Source organism: Drosophila guanche, unplaced genomic scaffold (assembly GCF_900245975.1).
Source record: "Drosophila guanche unplaced genomic scaffold, DGUA_6, whole genome shotgun sequence".
NCBI lineage: Eukaryota > Metazoa > Arthropoda > Insecta > Diptera > Drosophilidae > Drosophila > Drosophila guanche.
This window is the reverse complement of record NW_022995745.1, coordinates 1,122,049-1,147,176: the sequence shown is the minus strand read 5'-3', so window position 1 is coordinate 1,147,176 and position 25,128 is coordinate 1,122,049. Positions and strand designations below refer to the sequence as shown.

General features: G+C 49.6%; 4 protein-coding genes across 6 annotated transcripts; 2 read left to right on the top strand and 2 right to left on the bottom strand.

Moving 5' to 3' along the window:
• Positions 1-1,924: 1,924 nt before the first annotated feature.
• Positions 1,925-4,122, top strand: LOC117581368 (clusterin-associated protein 1). The gene is made up of 3 exons (XM_034268503.1): positions 1,925-2,427; positions 2,496-3,890; positions 3,941-4,122. The coding sequence occupies exons 1-3, from the start codon at positions 2,406-2,408 to the stop codon at positions 4,048-4,050; spliced, it is 1,527 nt and encodes a 508-aa protein (XP_034124394.1). The 5' UTR covers positions 1,925-2,405; the 3' UTR covers positions 4,051-4,122.
• A 251-nt stretch (positions 4,123-4,373) lies between these two features.
• Positions 4,374-25,014, bottom strand: LOC117580632. Its single transcript, XM_034267219.1, has 6 exons — positions 24,562-25,014; positions 16,272-17,371; positions 16,088-16,209; positions 5,287-5,404; positions 5,084-5,215; positions 4,374-5,024 (listed from the first exon to the last, which is right to left on the bottom strand). Exons 2-6 carry the CDS (start codon positions 17,283-17,285, stop codon positions 4,545-4,547), a joined length of 1,866 nt encoding a protein of 621 aa, XP_034123110.1. The 5' UTR covers positions 17,286-17,371; positions 24,562-25,014; the 3' UTR covers positions 4,374-4,544.
• LOC117580631 (protein phosphatase 1H) lies at positions 5,962-8,836 on the top strand. 3 transcript variants are annotated; one of them, XM_034267217.1, is made up of 4 exons: positions 5,962-6,074; positions 6,149-6,660; positions 6,723-8,185; positions 8,252-8,836. In XM_034267217.1, exons 2-4 carry the CDS (start codon positions 6,350-6,352, stop codon positions 8,392-8,394), a joined length of 1,917 nt encoding a protein of 638 aa, XP_034123108.1. In that variant the 5' UTR covers positions 5,962-6,074; positions 6,149-6,349; the 3' UTR covers positions 8,395-8,836. The 3 variants fall into 3 exon arrangements, with proteins under 3 accessions (XP_034123108.1, XP_034123109.1, XP_034123107.1); XM_034267218.1 differs by having other exon boundaries at positions 5,970-6,660; positions 8,261-8,836; XM_034267216.1 differs by having other exon boundaries at positions 5,970-6,660.
• On the bottom strand, positions 11,062-14,841 carry LOC117580630 (ribosomal protein S6 kinase 2 beta). Its single transcript, XM_034267215.1, has 2 exons — positions 12,324-14,841; positions 11,062-12,265 (listed from the first exon to the last, which is right to left on the bottom strand). The coding sequence occupies exons 1-2, from the start codon at positions 14,614-14,616 to the stop codon at positions 11,682-11,684; spliced, it is 2,877 nt and encodes a 958-aa protein (XP_034123106.1). The 5' UTR covers positions 14,617-14,841; the 3' UTR covers positions 11,062-11,681.
• Positions 25,015-25,128: the final 114 nt, after the last annotated feature.

Sequence of the window (25,128 nt, the reverse complement as noted above, 5' to 3'; positions counted from 1 at the left end):
TAACAATTTCTGACGTCTTGATTTATAAATTCTCTGCTTCAGCCACCCCCTTCCACATTCCCCTCCAACACATTCTCAGTTTCCTCAGCCACTCTTCCCACCCACTTCCAATTCATTTATTTTTCTTTGGCGCTAGTTGTTGTTGCTCTTTTTGCTTCTATTCTTTTCTTTTGTTTCCTTTCTCTCTTTGAAATTTACGTTTGATCCCAAGCTTGGCGCAGGCAGATGGAGTGGAGTGAAGGGGAGGTGTGTGCGTCTGCCAAAATTTCGCCAGAGCTTTGGGGAGACCGTTGGGAGAGAGAGAGAGCTGCAGCTGAGAATACGAACGAAGAGAGTTCAAGCAACGCTGCGGCTGCTGCTGCTTCTGCTGCTGCTGCTGCTGCTGACGTCTCTTATGGTTCGATGCCATAAAATGTTATTACACACTTCAAAGTATATGTGCATGTGTGTGTCTGTGTGTTTGGGTGAAGTGTAAGCGTTAACCTGGGACCTGTGCTAGCCAGCAGCAAACAATTTTCGAATTTTTTTGAAGTGTGTCCAATAAATGCATCAAATGAAGCCGCTTAAAAACATCAAGCGCTGGAAATTTGTAAGAAAAACCAATAAAACAAGCTTCACACTTGCTTGAAATTGTGATTGATATAAGGGCATGATGGGCAGCTACAATCGGGGCAGCTGTAGCTTTAGCACTTTGACAGTGTCCATTGGTGGTTCTTTCAGCGGTGCTCAATGCCAAAGTGTCGATTGTTTTGATTAAACGTTAAGCTTTGATTTCTCCATAATCGTTTCGGCATCGCTCCCCGGGTTATGGCAACGCCTGGAGCAGTGTGCTGTACAAAGGACAGGCAGCTGGTAGGTGGTGGGGTCTGCCCTCGTATGGTTGGACCACCAGGAGGCGCCATTGTTTGTGAATTGACGCGTGCACTTTGGCGACCGTTGAACTTTGCCGTGGTGTCGTGCTGCCATCTGACGACGACTATGAGTATACGATGATGGGAGGACTCACGGGAAACGGTTTAGCATTTGCCAGTGACACTTGTAATTGCTCCATTTAGGCCACAAGGCAGCAAGCGCAATGTCCAGCGGTAACCGACTCAAAATCGATTATTTCTACATTTAGGAGCTACTCGCAGCGCTCGATAGTTGGGCCACAGTTTGTTGCTTTACTTAACTGAACGCGAGGCGCTTTGCCTGGTGCCTAACATGCAACATAATTAATTAACGCCATGTGGCAGCCAGCTCTCACATTCAAGGAGGCAACATGCGCTGCTCCGCTGCATGCGCCTGTAATAGCATTAAATGTGAGCGCAACTGCAACTCGCAGGTGCCTGTCGGTTAGAGGTCGCTGCACTCACTGCAGTGGGTCTGCCCTACATACGAAAATATTCCAAGCGTATTACGAATGGGGACTAATTGATTTGTCGCCAATTAAAGTCAGTCAGGTGCGTAAAAGGAAGGAGAAGAAGAAGGAGCAGGAACGTGTGGAAAAACATCGAAGCAGAGATTGTTCGCTATTTGCACTACTTTCCGAACGCAACATAAACCGTTCTTTCGTTTATACTTATATCCCGCCTTCTTAGTTGCTGCACTTCTCTCGCGCTCCAGCAGCTCCAAAGCTCTCTTTCGATCGCGCTCTCTCTCTCTCGCTCGCTTCAGCTACCAGCAGCGTCGAAGTGCCCGTGCCCTAACGGGAAATTCAGACCGTAGTCAGTCTGGAGCTCTTCTGCTTTCGCAGCGAACCTAACTGGATTTTTATAAAGTCAACAGCCACTGAAAAAGCTCAATGGCCTGCACATTTCGTTTGCCTGCAGCTTTGATCAGACTGTGGATAGAATGAGAGAGAAATAGCTTAAAAGCTCAAATACCATGATTGTGATTGTAATTGCTAATTTTAAGCGCCTTAACAGCATCACCATGGCGACATGAAGCGGTAAAGTCAGAACAGCAACGGGTCATACAAAAGCTCCGATCAGGCAGCGGCGCCTGCTGCTAAGCCTGCCAGGGGCAAGGCAACGAACCAACCAGAGGGGTACCCTGAGGGGTAATGTAAATCCACCCCCTTGGCTGTTGGTTGTCCTGGTGAAGCCCCCCTGCTACCGCCGTGGGTGCCACGACTGACCAAGAGCAACCCAAGCGAACCGAATCGGGTCGAAGCAAAGCGCAGAGCCAGGAGGCCAGGAGTTGGGGGTTGCCTGGCAACCTTATTCAATGAATTGTGCTGGCCTGGCCCAAACAAAGGCGTCGCAAGAGGAAGCAGCAACGGCAGCAGCTGGCGAGGGAAAACCACAACAAATGACACTGAGGAGGACAATGCAAATTGAATCGAAGGCAGCAGCAGCAGCAGCAGCAGCAGCACAGGTCAAGTCGTGGTCAGCGTCACGCGTTGCCAGCATATAGCACCAGGAATGTCCTTCAAGGATGTGCGCGGTGAGTCGCCACAAGAGCACCCCCGCCCCACCTTTGTCCATCCATCCACAACCTTTCCCTTTGTGTAGATCTCGGGGAGCAGCTGAAGCTGCTGGGCTTTCCGCGTGTCTTTCCGCTGCAATCGCTGGCCAATCAGCATGGCAGCCTCGCCAGCTTCCACATCGTCTCGGAGCTGCTGCAGTGGCTGGCTGGGCTCATGGAGCCCGGCACGGTGCTCTCCGGCGGCGTGGAGACGGAGGAGCAGCGTGTGCTGCTCGTGCGCTCTGCCACGGAGTTCTTTGTGACGAAATCGGCCATCAGGCTGAATCCCCGCAAGTTGTACGCCGCCGCCGCAGTCACCGCCAGCGAGCTGCAGAAGATTACGCGACTGCTGATTGCACCCAGCCAGACGGAGGCGGAGCGCGAGGAGGAGGAGCGCGACCCGTACCGCAGCCTCAACCAGGTGGACATTGGCGACAAGATGGAGGAGCTGCGACGCGCCCGCGAGCTCTCCGCGGATCTCACGCAGCGCGGCGCCGCCCTCTACGAGCTGCTGTCCAAGGAGCTGCTGCAGAAGGAGTCGCGCCAGACGCAGGCCCAGCGGCCCATGGAGCTGCTCGGCGTGGAGCGCACCCTCAAGAATGCCATCCAGGCCAGCCAGCTGAAGCTGCAGTCCAGCCGGGCCCAGCTGGAGGCTGGCCGCGTCGAGCTGAACGCCCTCAGCTCCAAGTTGCAGCGGAAGCGGGCCGAGCTGGAGCGGACCAAGCAGCGGCTGGAGGCGCTCCAGAAGATCCGACCCGCCCACATGGCCGAGTTCGAGGAGTGCGAGAAGGAGCTGCAGGCGCTCTTTCAGCGCTACTTTCTCCGCCTGCATGTCCGCGACGCCCTGCGCTCCCACCTGGAGGCGCGCACCAAGCGGGCCACGCCCATTGCCTCGCCCATCCTGCAGAAGCCAGCGGAGAATTCGATGCCCTTCATACCGGAGGGACTCATCGAGGACGATGACGACGACGATGACGAGGACGACGATCTCGATGGCGATGATGATGAGGATGTGGGCGGGGGCGGGGGCGGGAGCGGGGTCGGGGTTGGCGCCGGTGTGGAGATGGTCGTCAATGGCAGAAGCTTATTTGGGCTGGACGCCGAGATACCCGACATACGCGACGAGGATCAGCTGCTGCGGCAGGAGAAGCGACCCGGAACGGCCACCTCACGCCTCAGACCCACCACGGGACGCAGTCGCAAGGGCACAGGAACGGGCGCCAGAGCTGGCACAGGAGCGGGAGCAGGAGCAGGAGCAGGAGCAGCGCCATCCAGGGCCGCACACAACGGACGCAGTGTGCCCGGGAATAGCATGCTCAACTCGCGGGAGGACGACAGCAGCTTCGGCAGCTCCGACAGCGAGCTGGATGTGGGCGAGATCATGGGCATGAGTGGCATGGGCGCTGCCACAGGCGCCGCCATGGGCGCTGCCGACGATGATTGTGAGTGCATATATCCTTGCCCTTATCCCTTAACTAATTTCTTTCCACAGTTGATCTGAACTCGATCGATGACATCAGCATCTCGAAGCTGACGGGCGAACTGCCGCTGCGTCCGAAGACGGCCAACAAGGCGGAGCATCACAGCGATGAGGATTTCTAGAGACCATTAAGCCATTAAGCGCGGGTGCTATTTTTCTACCATTTGTATAGGGATTATGCCTGCCTGTGTATATCCAGAATTAAAATAAAGGTGTCCATTTCCTCACCCACAAAGTGTGTCCGCTATTAATTTGAATTTCTGTTGGTATATTATTTGGTATCTTCTTGGTATCTATTCATCGATATGCAACTTTGGCATGTATCGATATGTGCAACTATCGAGTGTCACGCATTGGAGAACAACATGCAGACTGAAGTTGGTTTATATAACTTTATTTAACGCTTTATATACACACAAGTACATATGTACCACATATATATGCATATGTATATAAAGATGAAGTGCTTAACGCTAATACGGGAACGGGAAAGGGGACAAAAGTTTGTTAATGGAAAGTTCCAAATGAAAACTTTTTAGCGCTGAAGGCAGGCGGCTCCTTCCTCGGCCAGCGACTACGCATATATGTACAAAGAAGATAGAGGAGGGGACTCCCCTCACATCACCACATCGCGACAGACAATCTTCGTCTTGGAGGAGGCGCGCTGCCCGCCACCGTACAGTTCCGAGGACGCCGACGAGGAGTAATCGATGTGACTGCCGGCCTGTGACTGCTCCTGGCGGGCCAGAAAGCTGTCAGCTATGGCCCGATCGAGGCCCGTGTACTGAAAGTTGGCCGATCCCTCGAGCACATCCGCCTCGGACTTGCGTCGCTGGCGGCGATTGGCATCCGATTTGCCTGCCCGGCGGCGCCTGCGCTGGCCATTCAGCTCCGCGGACTTGGTGCTCTTGTGGGTGCGGTAGGTGCCGCTCAGGCTGGCCGGATGGGCGTAGATCACGGAACCACCGGGTCCAGGTCGCATGTACGGCAGCGTCATGCCCCGATAGTGCCCCGCCAGCGGAGGCACCGGCAACAGCAGACCCGCTCCAGTGCCAGGTGGTGGTGGGGGCAGGCGTGTTGGCGGCGGCGGTGGCAGCTGAAGGGAAAACAGTTATAACCAGAGGCAGAGTTTGATGCATTGCAGGAGCAACTTACGCCACTTCCAGCGGCGGAGGGAATGAGCATTATGGGACGGGAGGGAGGCGTCAGCTTGCGCACCGAAGGAGGCGGCAGACTACCCATCTGCGTGGCATACATCCACATGGCCGCCAGCTTCTCGGTGTTGGCCTGCAAATGAACAACAAATCGTGCAAAACGGTTAGAAAAGTCAACTGAAACTGCCTCCCGAGAGTTTGCACCTTTTCACTGCCATTGAGGGACATGGCCTTGATGTACTGGTCCACCTTTTGTTGATCCAGGGCTATGCCCGAGGCCTTCGACTTGATGATTACGTCGCGTAGCTCACTGTGCTCCGATCTGCAATAAGAGAGAAAATAAATTCAAACAAATTGTAAATTCAAATTCCGTCAAGAACTATGCAACACCAAACACCATGACGTTTTCCAGCACCGTTTGGTTTTTGCTTTATGTTGAGGGAAAGTATTTACAGTTTATAAAAATTCTTATTTAAAAAGCAATCAATTAAAAGAAAGTCCTGAAAACTAATCGATTTCGTGGGAAATTAACTCAGCAATCTGATAAAATTGTTCATGTAGGACTGAGAGTCAAAGCTTGCCAGTAATATTAAACAGAATATCAAAATGGAGAAAAATGATCTCCGATCAGCCTAGAACTTTATCCCATTGTCGACCAGAAGTCCAACTGGTAAAGCGTTCAGGTGAAACACTTGGTGGTAATATTTTGTTTTAAGATAAAGAGAAAGCATGGATCTACAAGATAAATGTACCAAATAATAACATTGAGGGCAGTTTAACTCAAGGTTTTCATCTGTTTAACTAGCGGTGGATTAATTCTGCTAAACTGGATTTTTCCTCAGTATATTTCGGTATATTTATATTTGGGGCATATTTGATCGAAAAAGTCCGCGGTCACACTGACATTCTAATCGATTTATTTTACTGGCAAAAATAGAAAATAGAAAAATAACTCCAACTTGTCACCGAATGTAAGAGCCGTTCCACTGCATGTAGGTAGTGCTGTGTGGCGGTAACCGCATCCACTGCAGCCCCCATCGCGCTGACACACTAATCTAATTCGCAGTCACTCGAAAAACCAACAAAAACAACGCAAGCTCGCCACGTCAGTGGGAGTGAGCGAGAACGCAACTGAAACACCACCACCCGCCCCCCTTCCCCATTCTCCAGGGGCAGTAGGACACGGAGAGGTTCGAGCAGAACACAACAAAGTGAAGCAGCGACGAGCCAGTAGCCAGCAGCCAGCAGCCACCAGCCACCAGCCAGCATGTTCAGCAACTTCAAGGAACGCTTCATGACGGCTCTGGCGCCCGATCTGCCACCGCTGCCGAGCAGCGAGCGCAGCGACCATCATCATCGTCGGTTCGGTAACCAGCAGATGCCGGACAAGTTCCCATATGCCCGACCCCCGTTCCTGCAGCTGCTCACCGTCGACGAGCTGCGCGCCTCCGCGGACCACAATGTGCGCCCGATTATCGTGCCGCGGGACATCAATCTGCTGCCATGGGGCACTGGCTATGCCGAGTGTGTCAATTCGGGCAAGTCCGAGTGGAACGAGGACCAGGGCGCCTTCTGCCGGTGAGTCACGCGACCCTCTGCCTGTCTGTGAGTCATCAAATGAGCTCTTACCCCTTTTTCAGGCGAGTTCTGTCCGATCCGGAGCACAAGCATCCCGATCTGCCGTACACGTACTTTGGCATCTTCGATGGCCATGCCGGGTATGGGGCCGCACTGGCCGCCTCCCATCAGTTCCATCACATACTGCACGAGACGCTGGTGGACTGCATTGAGCTGCTGCTGCCGCGCGACACGGAGGGCGGCGAGAATGGGCGCTTGAATCCGACATTCCCGCATCCCATTTACTTTCAGCGGCGCGTGAGCAAGGACGAGCTGATCATTGGCGCTTTGGAGAGCGCCTTCTTTAGCATGGACTCGCTGATAGCGCAGGACAGCAATCGGTATCGCGATGCGGGCGGCTGCACCGCCTGCGTCTCGCTCTTCATCGATGGCAAAATGTACGTGGCGAATGCGGGCGACAGTCGGGCCGTGCTGTGCCAGCGACGGGCCAATGCGCCGGCTGAGCCGAAGAACGATTCTGTGATCGAGCCGGACCCGCTGGAGGCGACCTGCTATCCAGTGCCCTTCTCGGCGGACCACACACCGGAGACGGAGCGCGAGCGGCTGCTGAATGTGGCCAGGCTGAAGCCGCATCTGATGGCCAATCAGTATGTGGCCATGGAGTATGCCAAGCGGCCGCATATCAAGGACATGGGCCAGCGCATCCTGTGTCGCCAGGGCACCATGAAAGGCTGGACCTACAAGACGCTTACGCGCGACGATCTCCGCATGCCCGTGGTCAATGGGGAGGGCAAGAGGAGCCGTCTCCTGGGCACCCTGGGCGTCTCCCGGGGCTTTGGCGACCACGAACTGCTAGCCATTAACACGGGCATCCAGATCAAACCATTCCTTACACCCCACCCCGATGTGCGGCAGCGGGATCTCACCCAGGTGGTGAGCATCCCCGATGAGCACAATCAGGACGGTGACTACGGTGTGCTCGTGATGGCCACCGATGGCCTCTGGGATGTCTCCGAGAACGAGGCCGTCTCCCGCACCGTCTTCCAAACGCTCTCCAAGTACCCAACCGAAAAGCATCGCTACACCATGGTCGCCCAGGAGCTGGTGGCCCGTGCCCGTGGCAAGATCAACGACTCGGGCCACTGGCGCCTGGCGGACAGCAAGGCGGCGGCCACCGTCGATGACATTTCGGTGATTGTCATACCCGTCTATCAGTATTACCAGGAGCACATCGAATGGACGCAGAACTACACGCGCGATCTCGAGAAGCGACGCCGCCAGGCGCAGGCCAACATGGCCCAAGAGGCGCAGGAGGTGAGCGTGCTCAATGGCGGGGTCATGGCCGAGGAAGCGCACGTCGAGGAGGAGGAGGAGGAGGACGGCGAAGTGGTGGTGCTCGAGGCCAAGGCACAAATACAAACAGAGCCACAGGCGCAGCCACATGCCGAGGCAGAGGAAGCTTTGGTCGTAGAGATTAGTGCACCCGTGGAACAGGCTCCACAGCAGCAAGCCACGAGCACTGCGGGTGAGGAATTTACATAGATTTTGTAAGCTTTTGAATGACTGCTTACACTCTCATCTTTTTTTGCAGCTGATGTAGCTGCAGCTGAGTCGCAGAAGGACAGTGCCGCCGTCACACAGCAGCAGCCACAGTCACAGCCACAGCCACAGTCTTCGCAGCAACGCAGTCGTGGCAAGGGCAACAAGGGCAAGCATTATTCAAATGTTAACTGAAACAGCGACACAGTGATGCAGTACGGCAGTTGGCAGATATATTTTTGTACACTCCATTCAAGAACATTCAAATTGAATACATAATTTTGCATATGTACCGGCAGAGGCAGCAGAGAGATTGTGGATGGGCATGGCTAACTTTGCTAAATGTATTTATTTATTTTCGATCCCCCAGAAGATTAATTCAGATTCAATTAAATCAAAGATGATTCAAAAAAATCAGTTGAAAGCAAATAAAAACAAAATGATAAATTAATTAGTACGTTAAGAAGCTGCATAATAACGATAACAATAAATTAAAATAACATAAAATAAAATATATTATATACACACATAAAAATCATCATCAAATTGAATGTTAAAAGCAGAATAATATTGTGCAAAAGGGTGGCCTGCGTGCGTTTCAACGTTAAATAAATGTTCCAGAAAATAATGTTTAGCACATGATTCAAAGATGTTGTTGTGGTTGAGCCAAGGGCAAACAAACCACTGACTACGAGCAAAGTCTTGAGCGGAGTCAGCAGCCACACAAATCACTCAGGAGTAATCTAAAATGATAAGAAAACCAACAGGCTGGCGATAAGCTGTAAGCTGTGGTATTAATCATTCACGTTTGAATTCGTATTTTTGTGCCAGATCAAAACAATTCAGAACTTTGAATTTTTATTCGGTTTTGTTTTTTGTTTTTTGATGAATCAACTTTACAATACAATTTCAGAATCGTTCGATTTCGATTACAATTAAAAGAGTTTTTTTTTTTGCTCACTTAAATGTTCTTTTTTTTTTTTGCTCAAGAATTTCGTTTGTGTTTTTTGTTTTATCTTTTCTTATGTAGTTCTGGAAGCTGTAAAAATCTACTAAGAAAATATATGTATGTAGCATCCATATATACTATATAATTTGTATTTGCATTTGTATATATCTTGTGTTTTTTTTTTTTTAATGTATTTTTTCTATTAGAACTTTGTCAGAGGTACAGGATCAGGATGAACTCTTGTGATTGTTTTTCGGGGTAGTGGTGAGAATGTGTGGTGGTGTCTGGTGGCAGCTATTAAACCACCGAGCGTAGTAGCTGTCCGTACAACCAATGCTTTGTATCTATCTCTGTCTTTGCCTGTCCTAGCTGTCTGTCCTCGTCTAATTTGTGTGTTCGTGTGTGCACAGCATTTCTTTTAACAAAAAGTGTTAGTGGCCTATGATACGCATCATCATTCACATTCGTGATCAAAACAACTTTATTTTCAGCTTTCCCTTCTCCTTCTTCTTCTTCTTCTTCTAGTTCCTGTTGCTACCCCCCCCCCCACCCTAGTTCAGCTAGCTAATGTCCATGGCTTTGGCTCTAACAATTTGTTTCAAGTTTTAACTAATATTTTCTATGGTTTTTGGTGTATATGCAATTATTGTTATTGTTGTTAGCAGTAAGTTCAGTGAGTGGCACAGCGCATAAAATCTTATTTAAAACAAATACACACACACACACACACACATGCAGGCACACACACATACACACTTTCCGCACTGCTTTTAAGTGTACATTTAATGTATGTAAATATGTAAATATGTATGTACGTGCATGTACTTGCACTATGTATAACATTATGTGTATATAGTTGGACTGGAAGCAGACTGTCCTCAGTTTGGAAACACATCTAATTGTTTATCTCTTTTTTTAAACTTTAATCATTTATTTTTGTAACTTTATCTTAGGGTTTTCCCAACGTTTTTACACTGCTTGAATTGAATTTGCTAACAAACTTGCGAAGATAAATTGCGGCTTATAAAATCACAAATTTGTTTGTTGTCTTGGCAAACAAGTACTACGTATGTATAACTTTGTATATCTGTGGGGGATACCTTAGCATTTGTGCTACATGTAAAAAGCACATTCCGTGATTGACTTGAACAGATAAAGTTCTGCCAGATCTGAGACGATGCATAGCACTATTTTGTATGCTTTGGGTACCGCAGGAAGACGACAGACAATCGAAGCACTCAAGCAGTTGCAGTTGAAGCGCCGGCCGTGCCGCGTATTTATTAAATATTTACAGAGCAGACGGCACAGACTTCAAGGCAGTTGAAAGTGAAAATTCTGAGTTGCGCAATCGAACATTAAATGACAGCTAAGCATATGTAAATTGTTTGATGTATATATAATTCTAGATCATGTTAGCTAGCGTCTGGCGATCACAATCATAATAATAATACATAATACATAATAATAATGTACATTTACATTCAGCAAACAAATGACTGAAAAGTGGCTCTGTCCTCCAGCTGAGACAGCTTTTCACGTTGTCTTGATAATGATCAATGAACAAAGGGAGTCGAAGCACGCAGCAATCGAATACAATTACTAAGCCCCACTGATGCTACTCCACCAACATCTGAGCTGTACAGTCTGTACATATGTGTACATAAATGTATATGTATAATTGTTTGTAAGTAGTTTTTAGGTCTTTGTGCGAAATTGACATTCCAAGTAGAACGTACGTACGTTCCTTCAGTTTGCGCTTTTAGGCTGCAAGGCTTGGACTTGGCTTTACAAATATTTATTTGCCATTTGCTTAAATGGGTTTCCTATCTTTTTGTGTGTAGTTATTAATTAGATGTAGGAAAAGGTTTGGGATTTACCAGCCTTTTCTTTTGCGTTTTCACAAATGTTTCTCATGTTTGGATTTTTGTTTTCATTTTTAATTAATTATTTAAACAACAGTAACATGGTGATGTTGGAAAAATTTAGCTACGATTAATTTAGTTACAAATATGTTTTAGGCTTTTCTTAGGCGTCGGTGCGTGTGTGCGTGTGTGTGTGTGGGGAGGGGTTTTGTTATGTAAACAGAGTTACATTGTACATATGTACAATATGTAGTTTAATTATAGCGCTGCAGGTAGTTACACTTTAAGAAGCCATTGGCACAGCAGTTGCAACCTTCCAACCTCGTTCATGATCGGTTTTTCCTTTATATATATAATTTGTAGTTACATTTATATTAAATAAATAATTAACACTTTTAGTCAAAATACTTTTCGAGTCTCTAGACCAGCCGCAGCTTGGCGCTGCGACACCGTTGACGTTGATTTATGGCATACCCGTGGGCATAGCCATTCCCATGCTTATTTCCATTTAAACTCCAATTGCTATGCCCATTCCGATGCGCATTGTCATTCCCGTTGCCCAGGCGACGTGGAAGTGCACAGCAATGGATCAAAATACTATAAATGGTGAAGACTAAACGTATTAGCTGCCTCTTGGCCTGTCGTCGTGGGCACCACGATGCGGCCCAGGATTAGGAATGCAAATTGGCACGATCCTTGGCGCGTCTTTTGGCCAGCATCGACAGCTCCACGGGGCCCACATTGGCCGCCTGCGGTATGGCAATGGCCCGGAATGTCGCATCCACAGCGCCGCGCAACGCCATCGAAATGTGATTCTGCTGCTGCTGCTGTGCCCCGAGCGACAGTTGTGGCAGTGCCGTGGTGGCATACTCCGTCAGCTCCACACTGCCCGCAAACTGATCCCGCACCCAGCTGTGCTCCAGGATCTGCGCCACTGTCGGTCGATTCTCCGGCACTATGTGCAGCATCTGGCGCAGCAGCTCCTTCACCGGCGCACTGATCAACGCCCAGCGGCTGCTGCTGAAGTCAATGTGCCCGGAGCCAATCCGCTTCAGTATCACCTCCGGCGAGTCGTTGGGCGTGCTGGCAAATGGCGTGCGGCCCGACAGCATTATGTAGAGCAGCACACCCAGCGACCAAATGTCACAGGCCAGATCGTAGCCCTGCCGCTTGAGCACCTCGGGAGCGACAAAGTTTGCCGTGTAGCAGGGCGTCATCAGCAGCCCATTGTCCGCTCGCAGCTGCTTGGCGAAGCCTAAAACAAGAACAGTCTTAGCCGTGGTCCTGGCTTCACGTCTCGTGCCACAACTCACCTAAATCGCAGAGCTTGAGGGTCTCCGGTGTCTGCCGCATGCTGGCGTAAATCATATTCGAGGGCTTGAGATCCCGATGGACGACCCCATGCTCGTGCAGGTAGGCCACCGCCGATGAGATGGTGCGCAGCACAGCACTGGCCTCGCTCTCGCACATCTGGCCGACGGCTAGGATGCGATCGAGCAGCTCCCCGCCCTTGAGCAGCTCCATCACGAGGTAGGCGGAGCTCGCATCCTCGTACACCGAGTAGAGGGTGACAATATTCGGATGGTTGCCATAGCGCAGCATTATTTCCACCTCCTCCCAGCAATCGGCGGACGTGGAGGCGGCCGAGGCGGCTGCCACCGCCGCCTTCTCGATAATCTTCACCGCGTAATGCTTCTTGGAGGCGCGATGCTCGCACAGTCGGCACACGGAGAAGGTGCCGCGTCCCAGCTCCTGCAGCAGATTGTATTCCGCATGGAAGTTGCCCGGCAGCACGCCCGGCAGGCTACGCGGCGCTGCGCCCGTTGTCATCGTGGTTGTCAGCGAGGAGGAGGAGGTGGCACTCGCCAGCGTTCCAGCCGAGCCCATGCCCATGCCAATTCCTGTGGCTGTCGCGTACAGCGGACTGGCGCAGCTCGAACAGGTGTGCGAGTTGGGCGTGCCGCGTGCCTCCAGCAGCACGGGCGCCACAAAGCTAAAGCCGCGAAAGATCTCGTGGGCCGAGGCCGAGATGGGTCCCCCGGGTGAGTCCCGCGGCGACTTTGACGTGTACTCCACATCGAAGTAGAAGGCATCGTCCCGACTGACGGCAGGAATGAAGGGCGGACGCACCTGCTTCCGCTCCAGTCGCACCCAATCGATGGTCGCAAAGAAACAATGGGCCTTGATGTCCAGAATGCCCTGCGAGCCAGCGCCCAGCCGGTTCTGTGGATTGCGCTTGAACAGCGCCCGCAGCAGGGACTGCGCCTCCGGCGACAGGTTCTCGGGCATGCCCAGCTTTGAGCGCAGAATCTGATTCATGGTCTCCTGGCGCGTCTGGCCGTGAAATGGCAGATTCCCCGTCAGCATTTCGTACATGAGAACGCCGAAGGACCACCAATCGGCGGCAAAGTCGTGCCCCTTGCGATTGACAATCTCCGGGGCCATGTACTCGACGGTGCCGCAGAAGCTGTACGTCTTGGAGCCATCGAGTGGCTGCTTGGAGAGCCCAAAGTCCGTGAGCGCGATGTGTCCGTGCTCGTCCAGCAGAATATTCTCGGGCTTGAGGTCGCGATAGATGATGCCCAGCGTGTGCAGATGATTCATGGCCAGGGCCAGCTCGGCCAGATAGAACTTGACATCCTCCTCGGTGAACATGACCTCCTTGGACAGGCGCGTGAACAGATCCCCGCCGCGCAGAAAGTCCAGTATCAGGTAGAGCTTGCCGGGCGTCTGGAAGGCATAGTGCAGCCGCACAATGAACGCGTGGCCCACATCGGCCAGGATCTTGCGCTCGTTGGTGCTGCGCACGCGATCCTTCACCTTTAGCGTGGCCTTCTTGAGCACCTTCATCGCGTACAGCGTGCCCGCATCCTTGCCAATGATCTTGCGCACAAGGAACACCTTCCCGAAGCTGCCCTCGCCGAGCACGCGCAGCAGCTCGAACTGCGAGGGATCCGCCTTGTCGTGCCCCTCCTTGACCACTTCGCGCAGCTCGAATTCGTTCTCGCATTCCCCGCCACTGCCTGGCGCCCCACTGCCTCCGCCATACGAGTGCTCCGAGTCGCTGAGCTCCATTTGCTCCGGTGGTGGGCATAACGTCTCCGCGTCTCCTGTTGCTGCTTCCTCTGTCGCTTTTGTGGCGCCGCCTTTTGCTGTTGTTCCTAATCCTGCTGCTCCGCCTGCTGCTGCTGCTGTTGTTGTTGTGGGTGAAATGTGATGCTGTTCGAGTGCCGCTTGTAGTGCCGATTGCTGCACCTGTTGCAGCTGCTGCCGTCGCTGCGATGACGTCACCGTTGTCACGGGTCCACTCTCCTCATCGGTGGGCGTATGCTCCATGGGTGTAACCGCCAGGCTGCTGCACCCCGAGGATGTGATCTGCATGCGCTGCCGCAGCTGCAGTCCCATGCCTGTGACGCCACTGCCGTTGCCGCCGCTGCCATTGCCGCCGCTGGGGCTGCCAGCATGTGACGCATTATCCAGTGGGGGGGCGGCTGTCGGGGCTACATTGTTGTTGGGTTGCTGCTGCTGTTGCTGCTGCTGCAACTGCAAATGCTGCAACTGCTGCTGCTGCTGTCGTAGATCCTTGTTGGAGTCAGCCAGTGGCATGACTGTCGCTGTCCCTGCCCAACTGGCGTTCGACTCTGCAGACACGTTCGCTGGCGTCTTGGGGCCTTTTTTTCTCTCTCTGCAAACTTTCGCTTTTCCCTCACAAATATTCCTCTATGAATGTATTTTGCTATCTTCTATCGTTTAACTATTTGTTTTTTTTTTCGTTGCTTTAAGTTTTTTTTTTCTCTTTTTTTTATTACTTCCGTTGCGTTTGCTGCGACGACGACGACGACGACAGCGACGACGACTGTTTGAGTGGGAGCAGCAGCATTAGGCGGACACACACACACGCGCACACTGACGCACAAGCACACACACAGCGAGCGAGAGCGAGGTAGTTGGTTAAATGGGGTGGCAGTGAAAGAGAGAGAGAGAGAGAGAGTGATATAGAAAGAGGTTGGAGGAAGCGTAGGCGCGAGCTCTGCCCACTGCTCGCGTCTCTGCTGAATGCTCTGTTTGGTGCTGTTGCTTTTTTCTTCTTTTCTTTTTTTTTTCTTTTGCTATTCTGCACTTAATTTCACTGGAAATCCTCTTAATCCTGTTGGTTTTTTTGGCTCTTGTTGGTTTGCTCTGTCATGTGGCTGTTGTTTTTGTGTTTTGGTTCTTATCACTATATTTACACAATTAATTTAGCGATTTTTTGTTTGTTGGTATTTAATCGCTACAGCGAAATTGGATGGGGATGGTCGCACGACGATGAGTCCGCATTGACCAGGTACTTCAGTTCGATGATGGGGCTGTCGATATTTTCTTGACTATCGATGGCAATGTTCTTGTGACCGGGTATCCAGTGCACAATAAAGTTGCTCGTGAAGGAATTGTCCATGTTGAGGTGGATATCGTCTGTTAAGTATGAATTTGATTCATTGCTCTTCAGAACATTTAAGGAGCCTTGGCTATCACAAAGAATTACAGTTATACTGTATATTTTTATATTAGATATCTTTGCGGCCGTCAATACTGCGTTAATCATACAGATGAGGAACCTTTTATCATATTTAACTATAGCCATTGTTTCTAGGGTAATCTAGGATACCTGCACTATTTCCACCATCGATGGTGGCCCTTATCGATGTTTTCCAAGCCCGAGTTTCCTGCGGAACTATCGATAAAGTATACCCGCCACAGCCACAGAAATATACCGAAATAAAGAGTGGCACTTTTCAAAATATACAACAAATATACCGATATCGACAGTAGCGAATTCGAGGCACACTCCGCATATCACACAATTGTGTGGCTTAGTTTTGTTATGTGTATGCAACTTGTTGTGTATGCAACTATGTTTGTATGTGCAACTTAATTTAACCGTTTCAGTCACAGCTTTGCCAGGAAGAGCTAATGCACTAGCGCCTCGTATGGCTGCTTATAAGCTGTGACCAAAAGGTGGCGCAATGTGCGCTATCGGATTGCTGCCGCGCTTAAATTCAAATTCAAATTCAAATCATAAAATAAAAACTCCACTTACTTGGTGCAAATCTGCAAGGCACAACGGTAGACAGACACAATGCTGACCACAAAGTGTAAAAACAAGGTGAATATCAAGCCACAGGCAGCGGAAACTTCACTATTGGCATTCATCAGGTCGAACTGTGGGGGGCGAAAATAATTAATTTGCATTCAACGCATGAAACGTAGATGGCGCCACTCACCTGCTCGCCCTTCTGCTCGGCCATGCGGTTGAGATCCCGCGAGAGGCCCACGCCCGAAATGGCCAGCGCCAGCGTGCTGCTGGCAATGCAGACCAAACTGAGAGCCAGAAATGCCGTCTGCGTCTTCCGCATGCTGACCACGCCCAGGGATCCAGTGACGGCCGCAATCAGGCCCGTCCAGACGCCACAGCCGGCCATCGACAGGGCCGCCTCGCGCACAATCAGCAGCGAGCCAAGCGCCACCAGGGAGATGGCCAGAACGAGCTGCAACGTTCCGAGCACGATCTGGAGCGGGAAGGCCGAGCAGCATTCATTGCTTGCCCGTCGCTTGCGTCGCGCCTTTGCCGACAGCGTGGAGCTGGCACTGCCGCCGCCATCGCTGCCCCCGGACCCACCCTTGTACTTGATGAACTCCGGCGGGCAGCGCTGCTTCTTGCTGATCCGCGAATCGATGGTGTTGGCGTTGAGAGTTGCCGCCTGATTGGCCGACGGATGTCGCGTGGCCATGGCCTCCTCCAGCTGCTGCTTGAATTCCTGATGCGAAATGAGTTTCGGCTTCTTGGCCTCGTCCAGGCTCTGGCTGTTGGTCTTGGCCTGGGCCGCATCCATATCCATGGCAGCGGCGAGCAGCGAGGCGCCCGACAGCTTCAATGGCTGCGGCTTCTCATCGTACACGGGGCTTGAATAGATGTGACTCTGGGCATCCTGTCGTGCCTGCTCCTGCTCCTGCTGCTGCTGCTGCTGCTGTTCTCGCTGCAGAATGCCAATCTGTGAGTTGGTCAAGCTGCCGCTTGCCCCCATGTGGCTGTTGCTGGTGTTGGTGCTCTGCTCGATGTTGCTGCTGGCCACCTGCAGCAGCTCCTCGCGGTTCAGGCTGCGATCCACAATGGTGTCCATGCTGCCCGTGGTGGAGTCGTGCGAGTCAATGGTGCGTGCCGGCGAGGCCGAGTGGCGGCCATTGAAATCAGCGACCGGGCCAGAGCCTCCCACCTGCTGGCTGCTTGTCTCTGTCATCTCTGCTCTCTCGGGCTCTTCGCGCGCTAAGGATGCTGGGCTTGGGCTAAGGCTGCTGATGAGCGTGTCACTGGGTCATCGACAAGCTGCGGAGATGCAGAGATCCAAATTCATTTCATATTCATATAAATGCTGAAGTTAATGTCTAAAAGCAAACAGTTCCACTGCCAAACGTAGACGCAGGGGCACTTGGGAACTGTATTTGCCACTATCAATTTGCCATATCAAATGCCAGGCAATGAAGTGACTTGCCCCTCCAATGGATATCGAAACGAGCCGCAAATCGAGCCACGAACCGATCCTCACCGCACCCCACACTCGTCTCAAGTGCGCGCTTGGCAGTTGCCTTTTGAGCCTGTGTTTGATTTTGTTTTGTTTTCTGTTTGGGGCTTGAGTTTTGGGTTTATCTTTTTGCTTAATTGCCAGCCAAGTGCGAACCGGTCCAGTCCGGTCTGGGGTCTCAGAACAATGACAGAGCCAGGCACGGGCAAATGTCAAGGCAGACAAATTGGGGGGGTGTCGGACGGGCAAGCAGAAGCATTTTTTTGGCATATTTGTGCGACGAATTTGTGCCTCGTTTGTAGATCAATCAAGGAGATCAATTATATCGATCCCAACGAGCGCCTTTCCAATTTGTTTAAGCCACTTTGGCCACGAACCTGCTCTGGGCAGCGGCAAATCGAATCTCGAGCCACAAAAGCAAACAGAAGCGGAAATTAATCCACAAAAATATATATAAATAAATACAATTTTGAGCTTTCAATATTGAGTAATTTTGGCATAATCTGATCTGAAATTTCCATAGCTCGAAACAATCGTTGGGAGCCAAAACACCAAATGGAAGTCATGGCAGCAAGCCACACAAAACTTTTGCTGGCAAGTTGGCATTTAGTGAATAGTTTTACGTTTTCCCAGTTGCTGTTTTGGCTTAAAGCTTTCCACTGTCCACTGGCACTTTTCATTTTCTTTTACATTTTTGAGTGCTGTCTGTTGTCGCCTCATAATTAACACTTGGACAGAGCCACTCGCTCTTCAATTAACACAGGAAAAACGCTTGGCTGTTGTGCCTGTCGTCGGTGACTGCCTTTCCCACACTCTTGTGGCCTGCCCAGCTGTCGTTTCACTCAAGCGAAAACCACAACAAAATCGACACTTGCGCCAATTTCGTGCATAAATATTAGACACTGAAAGTGCGGGGACTGAGAGAGAAATCGGGAAAGGGAAAGGGCAAGGGCAGGAGCCAAAAATGGTGGCCCCAGTAGCCTTTACGTTTCCAGTTTGATTCATACACAACACAACACACAACACAATTTTTGTAATAATTTCTGCTAAATCGAAATCGAAATCGCTGGCAACATGGAGACAAATTCAAACCGGATTCAAACTGGATTCAAAAATGCAATCAAGCACAATGGCATGGTGATCCTTCGGGCGCTCCAACAGCTGAACAAGCCCTCGACCATGATGGAGATATACGTACAGCTGGGCATCGACAGAGCGGATGTAAGTATGAGCGGAGGATGAGAGGTATTCGACTTTTACATTGCATTTTGCAGCCCAAGCAACTTGGCCAACGTGAGATCATACCGATGTGGGACTTCCTTTACGACCTGTTACCTAAGTAGTTCTAGCAGCTACCGACGATGACGGTAGGGAGGAAGTTCGTGCGGTTTGCCGTTAGGGACGGGATCGCCCCGGTTGCACAGACCGCACGTGTTACCATTTCGACGTCGTCATTGACATTGACATTGACAGCGAGCTAGCGAGAGAGCGAGAGAGCGAGGTTCCACCATCGAAAGCACACTCTTCGGGGAAAGCTCATCTCGCGCAGCAGAACTGCTGCCAAGAGAACCAACAACCACAACCAGAAATGCCTTCCATCATCAGCTAGAGGGTACAAATCAGTCGCTCATCTGGAGTAGAGGGTAGCCCCAAGGGCGTTTCCTGCAGCTGCAGCATTTGCATTATATCAAAATTAATTTTGTTTGGCATTTTCCATTGTTTTCTATCCATGCGATCCAAGAAAAATATATTTGTTTGTGCACTCTTTTGTTTGAAACGGAAATAAAATGATGACTGTCCAGCTGCAAAGAGCAACCGCAATTATGCGGTGGAATGCTTGGAGCGAGAGAGCGAGAGAGCGAGAGCTTTGCAGGCGATTGGGAGAGGAAGTACCGCAACGAGCCGAAGGAAGCCACAGCACTACTCTTCTCTCTTCTCTCTTCTCTCTTCTCTCTTTCACTCTCTTTATCTGCATGTAAAGAGTGCCCCAAAACACTTTCACTTGGCTGTGGCTGGCTCCCTGCCGCCTCGCCTGATTCGTGTTTTCGATTCGGCCTTTGCCCAACTATTTTTGTTGGTTTAATTATTTTAATTTGTTAATTGACGCTCCAACATGGAGTTGGATATAGATACGAGTAGCTGTAGGATTTCCTCATACTATCATCGAACAGCGGAACCAAAAACCCAGACCGAAATCCAAGCTAAAATTACACTTTTTCGAAATGTTTTACACGTTGCCAGTCGGCTAGCGGCTATCGGCTATCGACTGTCTTCTGTCTGTGGCATGCGCCATGGAGGTACGTGGTCGTGGCATTGGGCAATCTGCAAATCCCAGCAATTTGATTAGCTAATTATTTACCGACTTGCATTCGCGTTTGGCTTTGGGTTTGGGTTTCGTTTTTGTATTTCATTAGCTAGCCACGCCCCCTGCCCCAACACTTAACGGGAAAATTTGTAAATTATAAATTTTGATCAAAGTTATGACAGCTTTTCAGCTTCAAAAAGGGGAATGGAATGGGCTGGATTGGAATGTGTGCGTGTGTGTGTGTGTGTGTGTTGGCTTAAATTATGCATTGAGGCAGGCAGACAGACCGAGAGGCAATTTTGTTCGCCAGCTGCGACGACAGGCGGCTGCCTCTTTGGAAATGAAATTGTAATTTCTTGGGCTACGATAATGGGCTTCAACATGGGTTGCAACACAGCAGCAGTGGGCTCCCCCAATACCAGAGCGAGGCATAGCCAGGGAATGCAAGAGAATTTCGGTAAGGAACGAGCCTGAGATTTGGCCATTTGGCGTTTATAGAAATGTTATCTAATTGTTGCAATTATGCCCCATCCCAGTGGAACCCACAATCGAGTGGCATAATGTGGCAGCAGCAGGTGTTATTTTTGGGGGCAAACCAAAAATCAAATGTTTTGTGGCATGGGAAAACTCCCACAACATTGACGGGGTGACTGAGTGGCTGAGTGGCTGACTGACTGACTGACTGGCTGGCTGAGTGCCTGACTCTGATGGTTATAGACGAACACACGACACGAGATCAGTGGGGAGTGAATGCAGTTTCTTGACTATGACGATGGTGTTGCTTGAGTGCCACTGCCAGTGCTTCCTGCTGAGGTTTTCTTTGCTCTTTGTTGCCGCTGTTCCTGCTCTTACATCTACTCCAATATGTACACACATATATGCATGTATTTATGTACTGATCAAATGTAATGCATGTCTGGTGTAGTGGCTGGTAATTAAAGATCATCGCCTGCCGTGACAGCTGGGGACACATTAAAATATCAAAAGAGCACGTGCAACAGACAACAACAAAATAACTGTGAAATGTGACACTGCAACAAGTTGCAACACTTGAGTTGCCATTGTATAGCGTCTAATGTTGCATCATTCTCATCAGCATCATCATGTGCCAGCAAGCAGCAAGACGACAGCAGGGAAATTACCCACAGTTGGGCGTGGAGTGAGTGCATGTGCACCCCAGGGGGGGGCGGGGTGGTGTGAGCAATTCGCTTGACAACCGTTTCAGCAAATTGCGCTCCACATGCCAATAAGAGCAAGAACAACAGCAACCAGCAAAAATAAGTCTTACGATTGCTGCATGGGCTAGGCCCAAGGTGAATTTACTAACAAGGTGCCGTTCTCCGCTAAGGGGGAGGACCAATTCACCACGCTCAGCAAGCGTGAGGATTGCGATTGGTCCGCTGTGGTGAAGACGTAAATTTCCCTTGGGCTGGGCCTATGCAACTGGGAATCCAACAGTTTCTGTTGCCAATTTACCAATCACACATCGATGGCTGCCTCGATTTATGATTTTCTATGATTTTTCTCCATCTTAATGTTCCATTGGGCATCACTTGGTCACGGGTCTCACCTGCTCTTGCTCGCAGCTGGAATTTATGCAAGTAAATTCGGTGAACAGACGCGTTGTGGTGTAAGTCTTGTACGTTCCGAGTCGAAGCTAATTTTATGCAGGCATTTGAACAGACAAATGAATTGGAATGAGAATAATTATTGTACGGATCATGGGCTCTGGGCTCTGATGATGATTGTGGCAAGTTGAAGTTAAAGGCACACACACACACACACACACACACGAACACACACTGAAGCACACTGAGAGTTGCATTTGGAATGCAGACAGACAAAGGTTGAAAATGTCAAAGTCTCTTACGGAGTCTGTGCCTGTGTCTGTCTGGCAGTGACAATTTTTTTTGCATTGTTTGCCCTGTGGCGACGGGGAGGGGGCTTCATTTTCTTTTCTTCTCATGTTTTTCTATTGGCCAACAATGGGTTAAGAGCAGCCTTCAAATACTGTGGCCAGGCCCCATTTTTGTTTGCTTTTGCTGCCGCTGCTGTGGAATTTAGTAGCTGCCTGTTAATTTTTGGGCCCTCCATTTCAATCAATTTTGTGTTTATTTTTGGGGATTTCTTGCCAATGACAATCAGCTGTGCTGTGGACCTCGCCTCGCTGCTATTATTATTTTTGTTGATTAAAACCTAAAAGCAAATACAAATTCCACAGTTCATCAGAAGTTTTTCGTAGCCGTCGATGGCACCATCAGTTCCAATTAAGGTGTGAGTCTCCAAGTACAATTTATGCACATTTTTAGTTGGCTGAAGATCTAGTTTTGAGATTATAATTGCTGTCAAATCATAGGACCCGCTCCACATAATTACTGCATGTACATTTATCGCATAGAAATGAAAACAAACTCGCTTAACATTCAGAGCTCAGTGCCCGCCTCTGCCCTGCCCCTCCCCATCTGTCTAATCTCGTTGAACAACAATCATTCGCATTCGCATTCGGATTACCCGATCTCCTACCTCCTACCGATTGTCCCTGTTCCTCGGATCTGTGTATGTTGTGTGTACAATTAAGGCGGCAAGGTCGTCGTCGTCGTCGTCGTCGTCGTCGTCGTCGTCGTCGTCGTCGTCGTTGAAATTAACATTTGAAATGACTTCATACGAAAATAATTGCACGCCGCCAAAGACAAACGAACGCAACGAGAGAGCAGACGACTGACTGCAGAGAGAGAGCGAGAGAGCCGCCGATCGATGGTGGGGGAATGAAATGGATTGGTTCAAGTTGATGGCAAGTGGAACGGTGTGGTGAGGTGTGTTTCGGCATGGTGTTGGGGGGAGCAGGCGAATAAGTGGAATACGCACTTTGAAAACGAGTGCAACGCACGCGGCCTGCAGCTGGCCCCACCAACTGGCTGCTAACGGGCCAATTTATGCCTTGACTTATGAAATAGGCGGCCACAAATCTCCAGCGCAATCAAAACGAAACCAACAAGAAACCGAAGTTTTCAATGCACTTTCGAGTTTGGTGTGGAAAAATATGACCAAAAATTGTTAGGGCACTTGCAAGAGGGCTGTGATTGGAAGGATTATTATTAGGATCAGTGTTCATATCGTGCCCTCCTTGGGTTGCCTAAGCACTTGCCCATATCATTAGATGTCAGTCAGTCGCGTTGGCTGGGAACTGGAACTGGAAGCGTCTGCGTCTGCGTCTGCGTTTTGTTCCCCCTTTCACTTTCAAGTAGCGGGCAGTGGGCAGTGGGCAGGCGGCAGTGTCTCCCGTTTGTGTCTTTATTTTTTTGGCCTGCTTGCAATTTTCTTGTTTTCGTTTCGCATTGATTATTATTTATAATATGCGCGCTTCAAGGAAAAACTTTCGCTGCATGCAACCTATTTGGTGTGGTTGCACTTCCTGCAATTATCGCATAAATAAATACGAGTACTCCCGGTAAGTCTTGCGGTACGCGTGTGCCATGCGTGTGCCCAGCAGAGAGACCTGCACTTGGTTGCATAACCCCTCCCCAACGATGGCATCCAAAAACCAAAACTATATGCGAGTATGCAACACAATTATGCAAGAATTTGTGTGTCTGCAAATTCAAATCGAAAATGGGTGGAGGAAAACGATTTGCCTGCCCATAACGAAAACTTCCAAGGCCCAAATCAAATGTTTCACCATAGCCTATCGATTTTTGTTTAAGAAACTTAAGAAACAAATAAAGATGTACAAAAATATGTAAATATGTAATTACTCTCATCTTTTGCTGACTTTCAGAATTAAAGTGAAATGAAACTTCTTTGAGTTCGCTTCGCATAACCGCACTTGGGGCAGGGCCACGTTTTTGCCAGAACTATGCGACAGTGGGCCAAACAGCCCATTAAGTGCTTCAGGTCTGAGGGCAAAGTCGTAAAGAAAAAAGACACTAAATGTACGTATGTACAGATGTATCCACGTTTGTTCGTACCTTCGTAGGCAAATACTTTCCATTTTTGTCCATTTGCTTGCAAATTGTATCTACAATGTATCTGTCTATCCATGTATCTTTGTATCCATGTTTTGTGTGTAATTGCACGAACAAACAAAAATGAATAGTTACAGAAACAATTGGCAATTGGACTTTTGCAAAACAAAACCACACTCGCTTCGAGTTTTAAGATTTAAGATTTGGATTTACGTTGCTGGTTTTTGCTTGCTTGTCCCAAATTCGATTGGAATTTTGGCAACCAACTTTGGGGTTAACCATGGGTGGCTACAAATAGGGAATGGTAGCAGCTGTTTCCCCAATATTAAGAATATTAGTGTTATGTTTATTAACGAAATAATTGTATCTTTCTTTCTTCTAGTACAAATTGATGTACTGCCAAAAGTGTGTTCAGCTTTTGAGCTATATTTTGATCAGAATTCATTGCTAAACAGCTGAAAGAAACGTTCTTGATACAAATAAGTAAAGTGCCAATAAATATTAAATATAATAATTGTGCTCTTTGGGAGGATCCTTTGATCAGTAAGTAATAGATGCTAAAAATGTGGGACCTAAAAGTGCTGAAGCAGCGTCCCCACCGGCAAATCCCCGGCTAATGGGAGCTCTGCCTTGCACGTGGTATTATTTTCCTTGCTTTTCGCACCCCTTGCCCACGCTATACATTTTTTTCTTGTTTTTTTTTTTTGTACATCTTTGGCAAACTTACGCTAATTGAAGCGGCGTCTCTGGCCTTTGTTTTGTGTTATTGTCTATTTATCAACGATTTTCTCCTGCTGAGCTTCGGCTGGTGCTGGTGCTGGTGCTGGTGCTAATGCTGTTGCTGGTGGTTTGCCGGCAGCCTGCTGCGTGCAATTAACATTCAACAAATTCCATTTCACTACAACGCACACACAAACACAAAAAAAAGACACACACACACCTCACACAGGTGCACGATATTGGTAGATTGGATGCTGCGACGAGACGATCAATGAAACAGCAACAACAACAAAAAATAGTAATCGGTGGATAGCCGAAAAGAAAAACGCGAGACGGAGACGGAGATGAAACGAAACGAAACGAAACGATTCACATCCACTCACAGTACCGTTAGCCGTTTGTAGGAGAGCTCTCTGCTTGCGTTGCGGCCGCTTGGCGCTTTCGTTAGTGACTGAGCAAGCGCGGCTTCGGCTTCGACTTGGACTTGGACTACCGTTCGGTGCGCCGAGGCCGACAGCGCTGTCGCTGCCAAAAGCGGAGCTTTACCCTATGCCAGGCAGGTAGGCCAGCATTG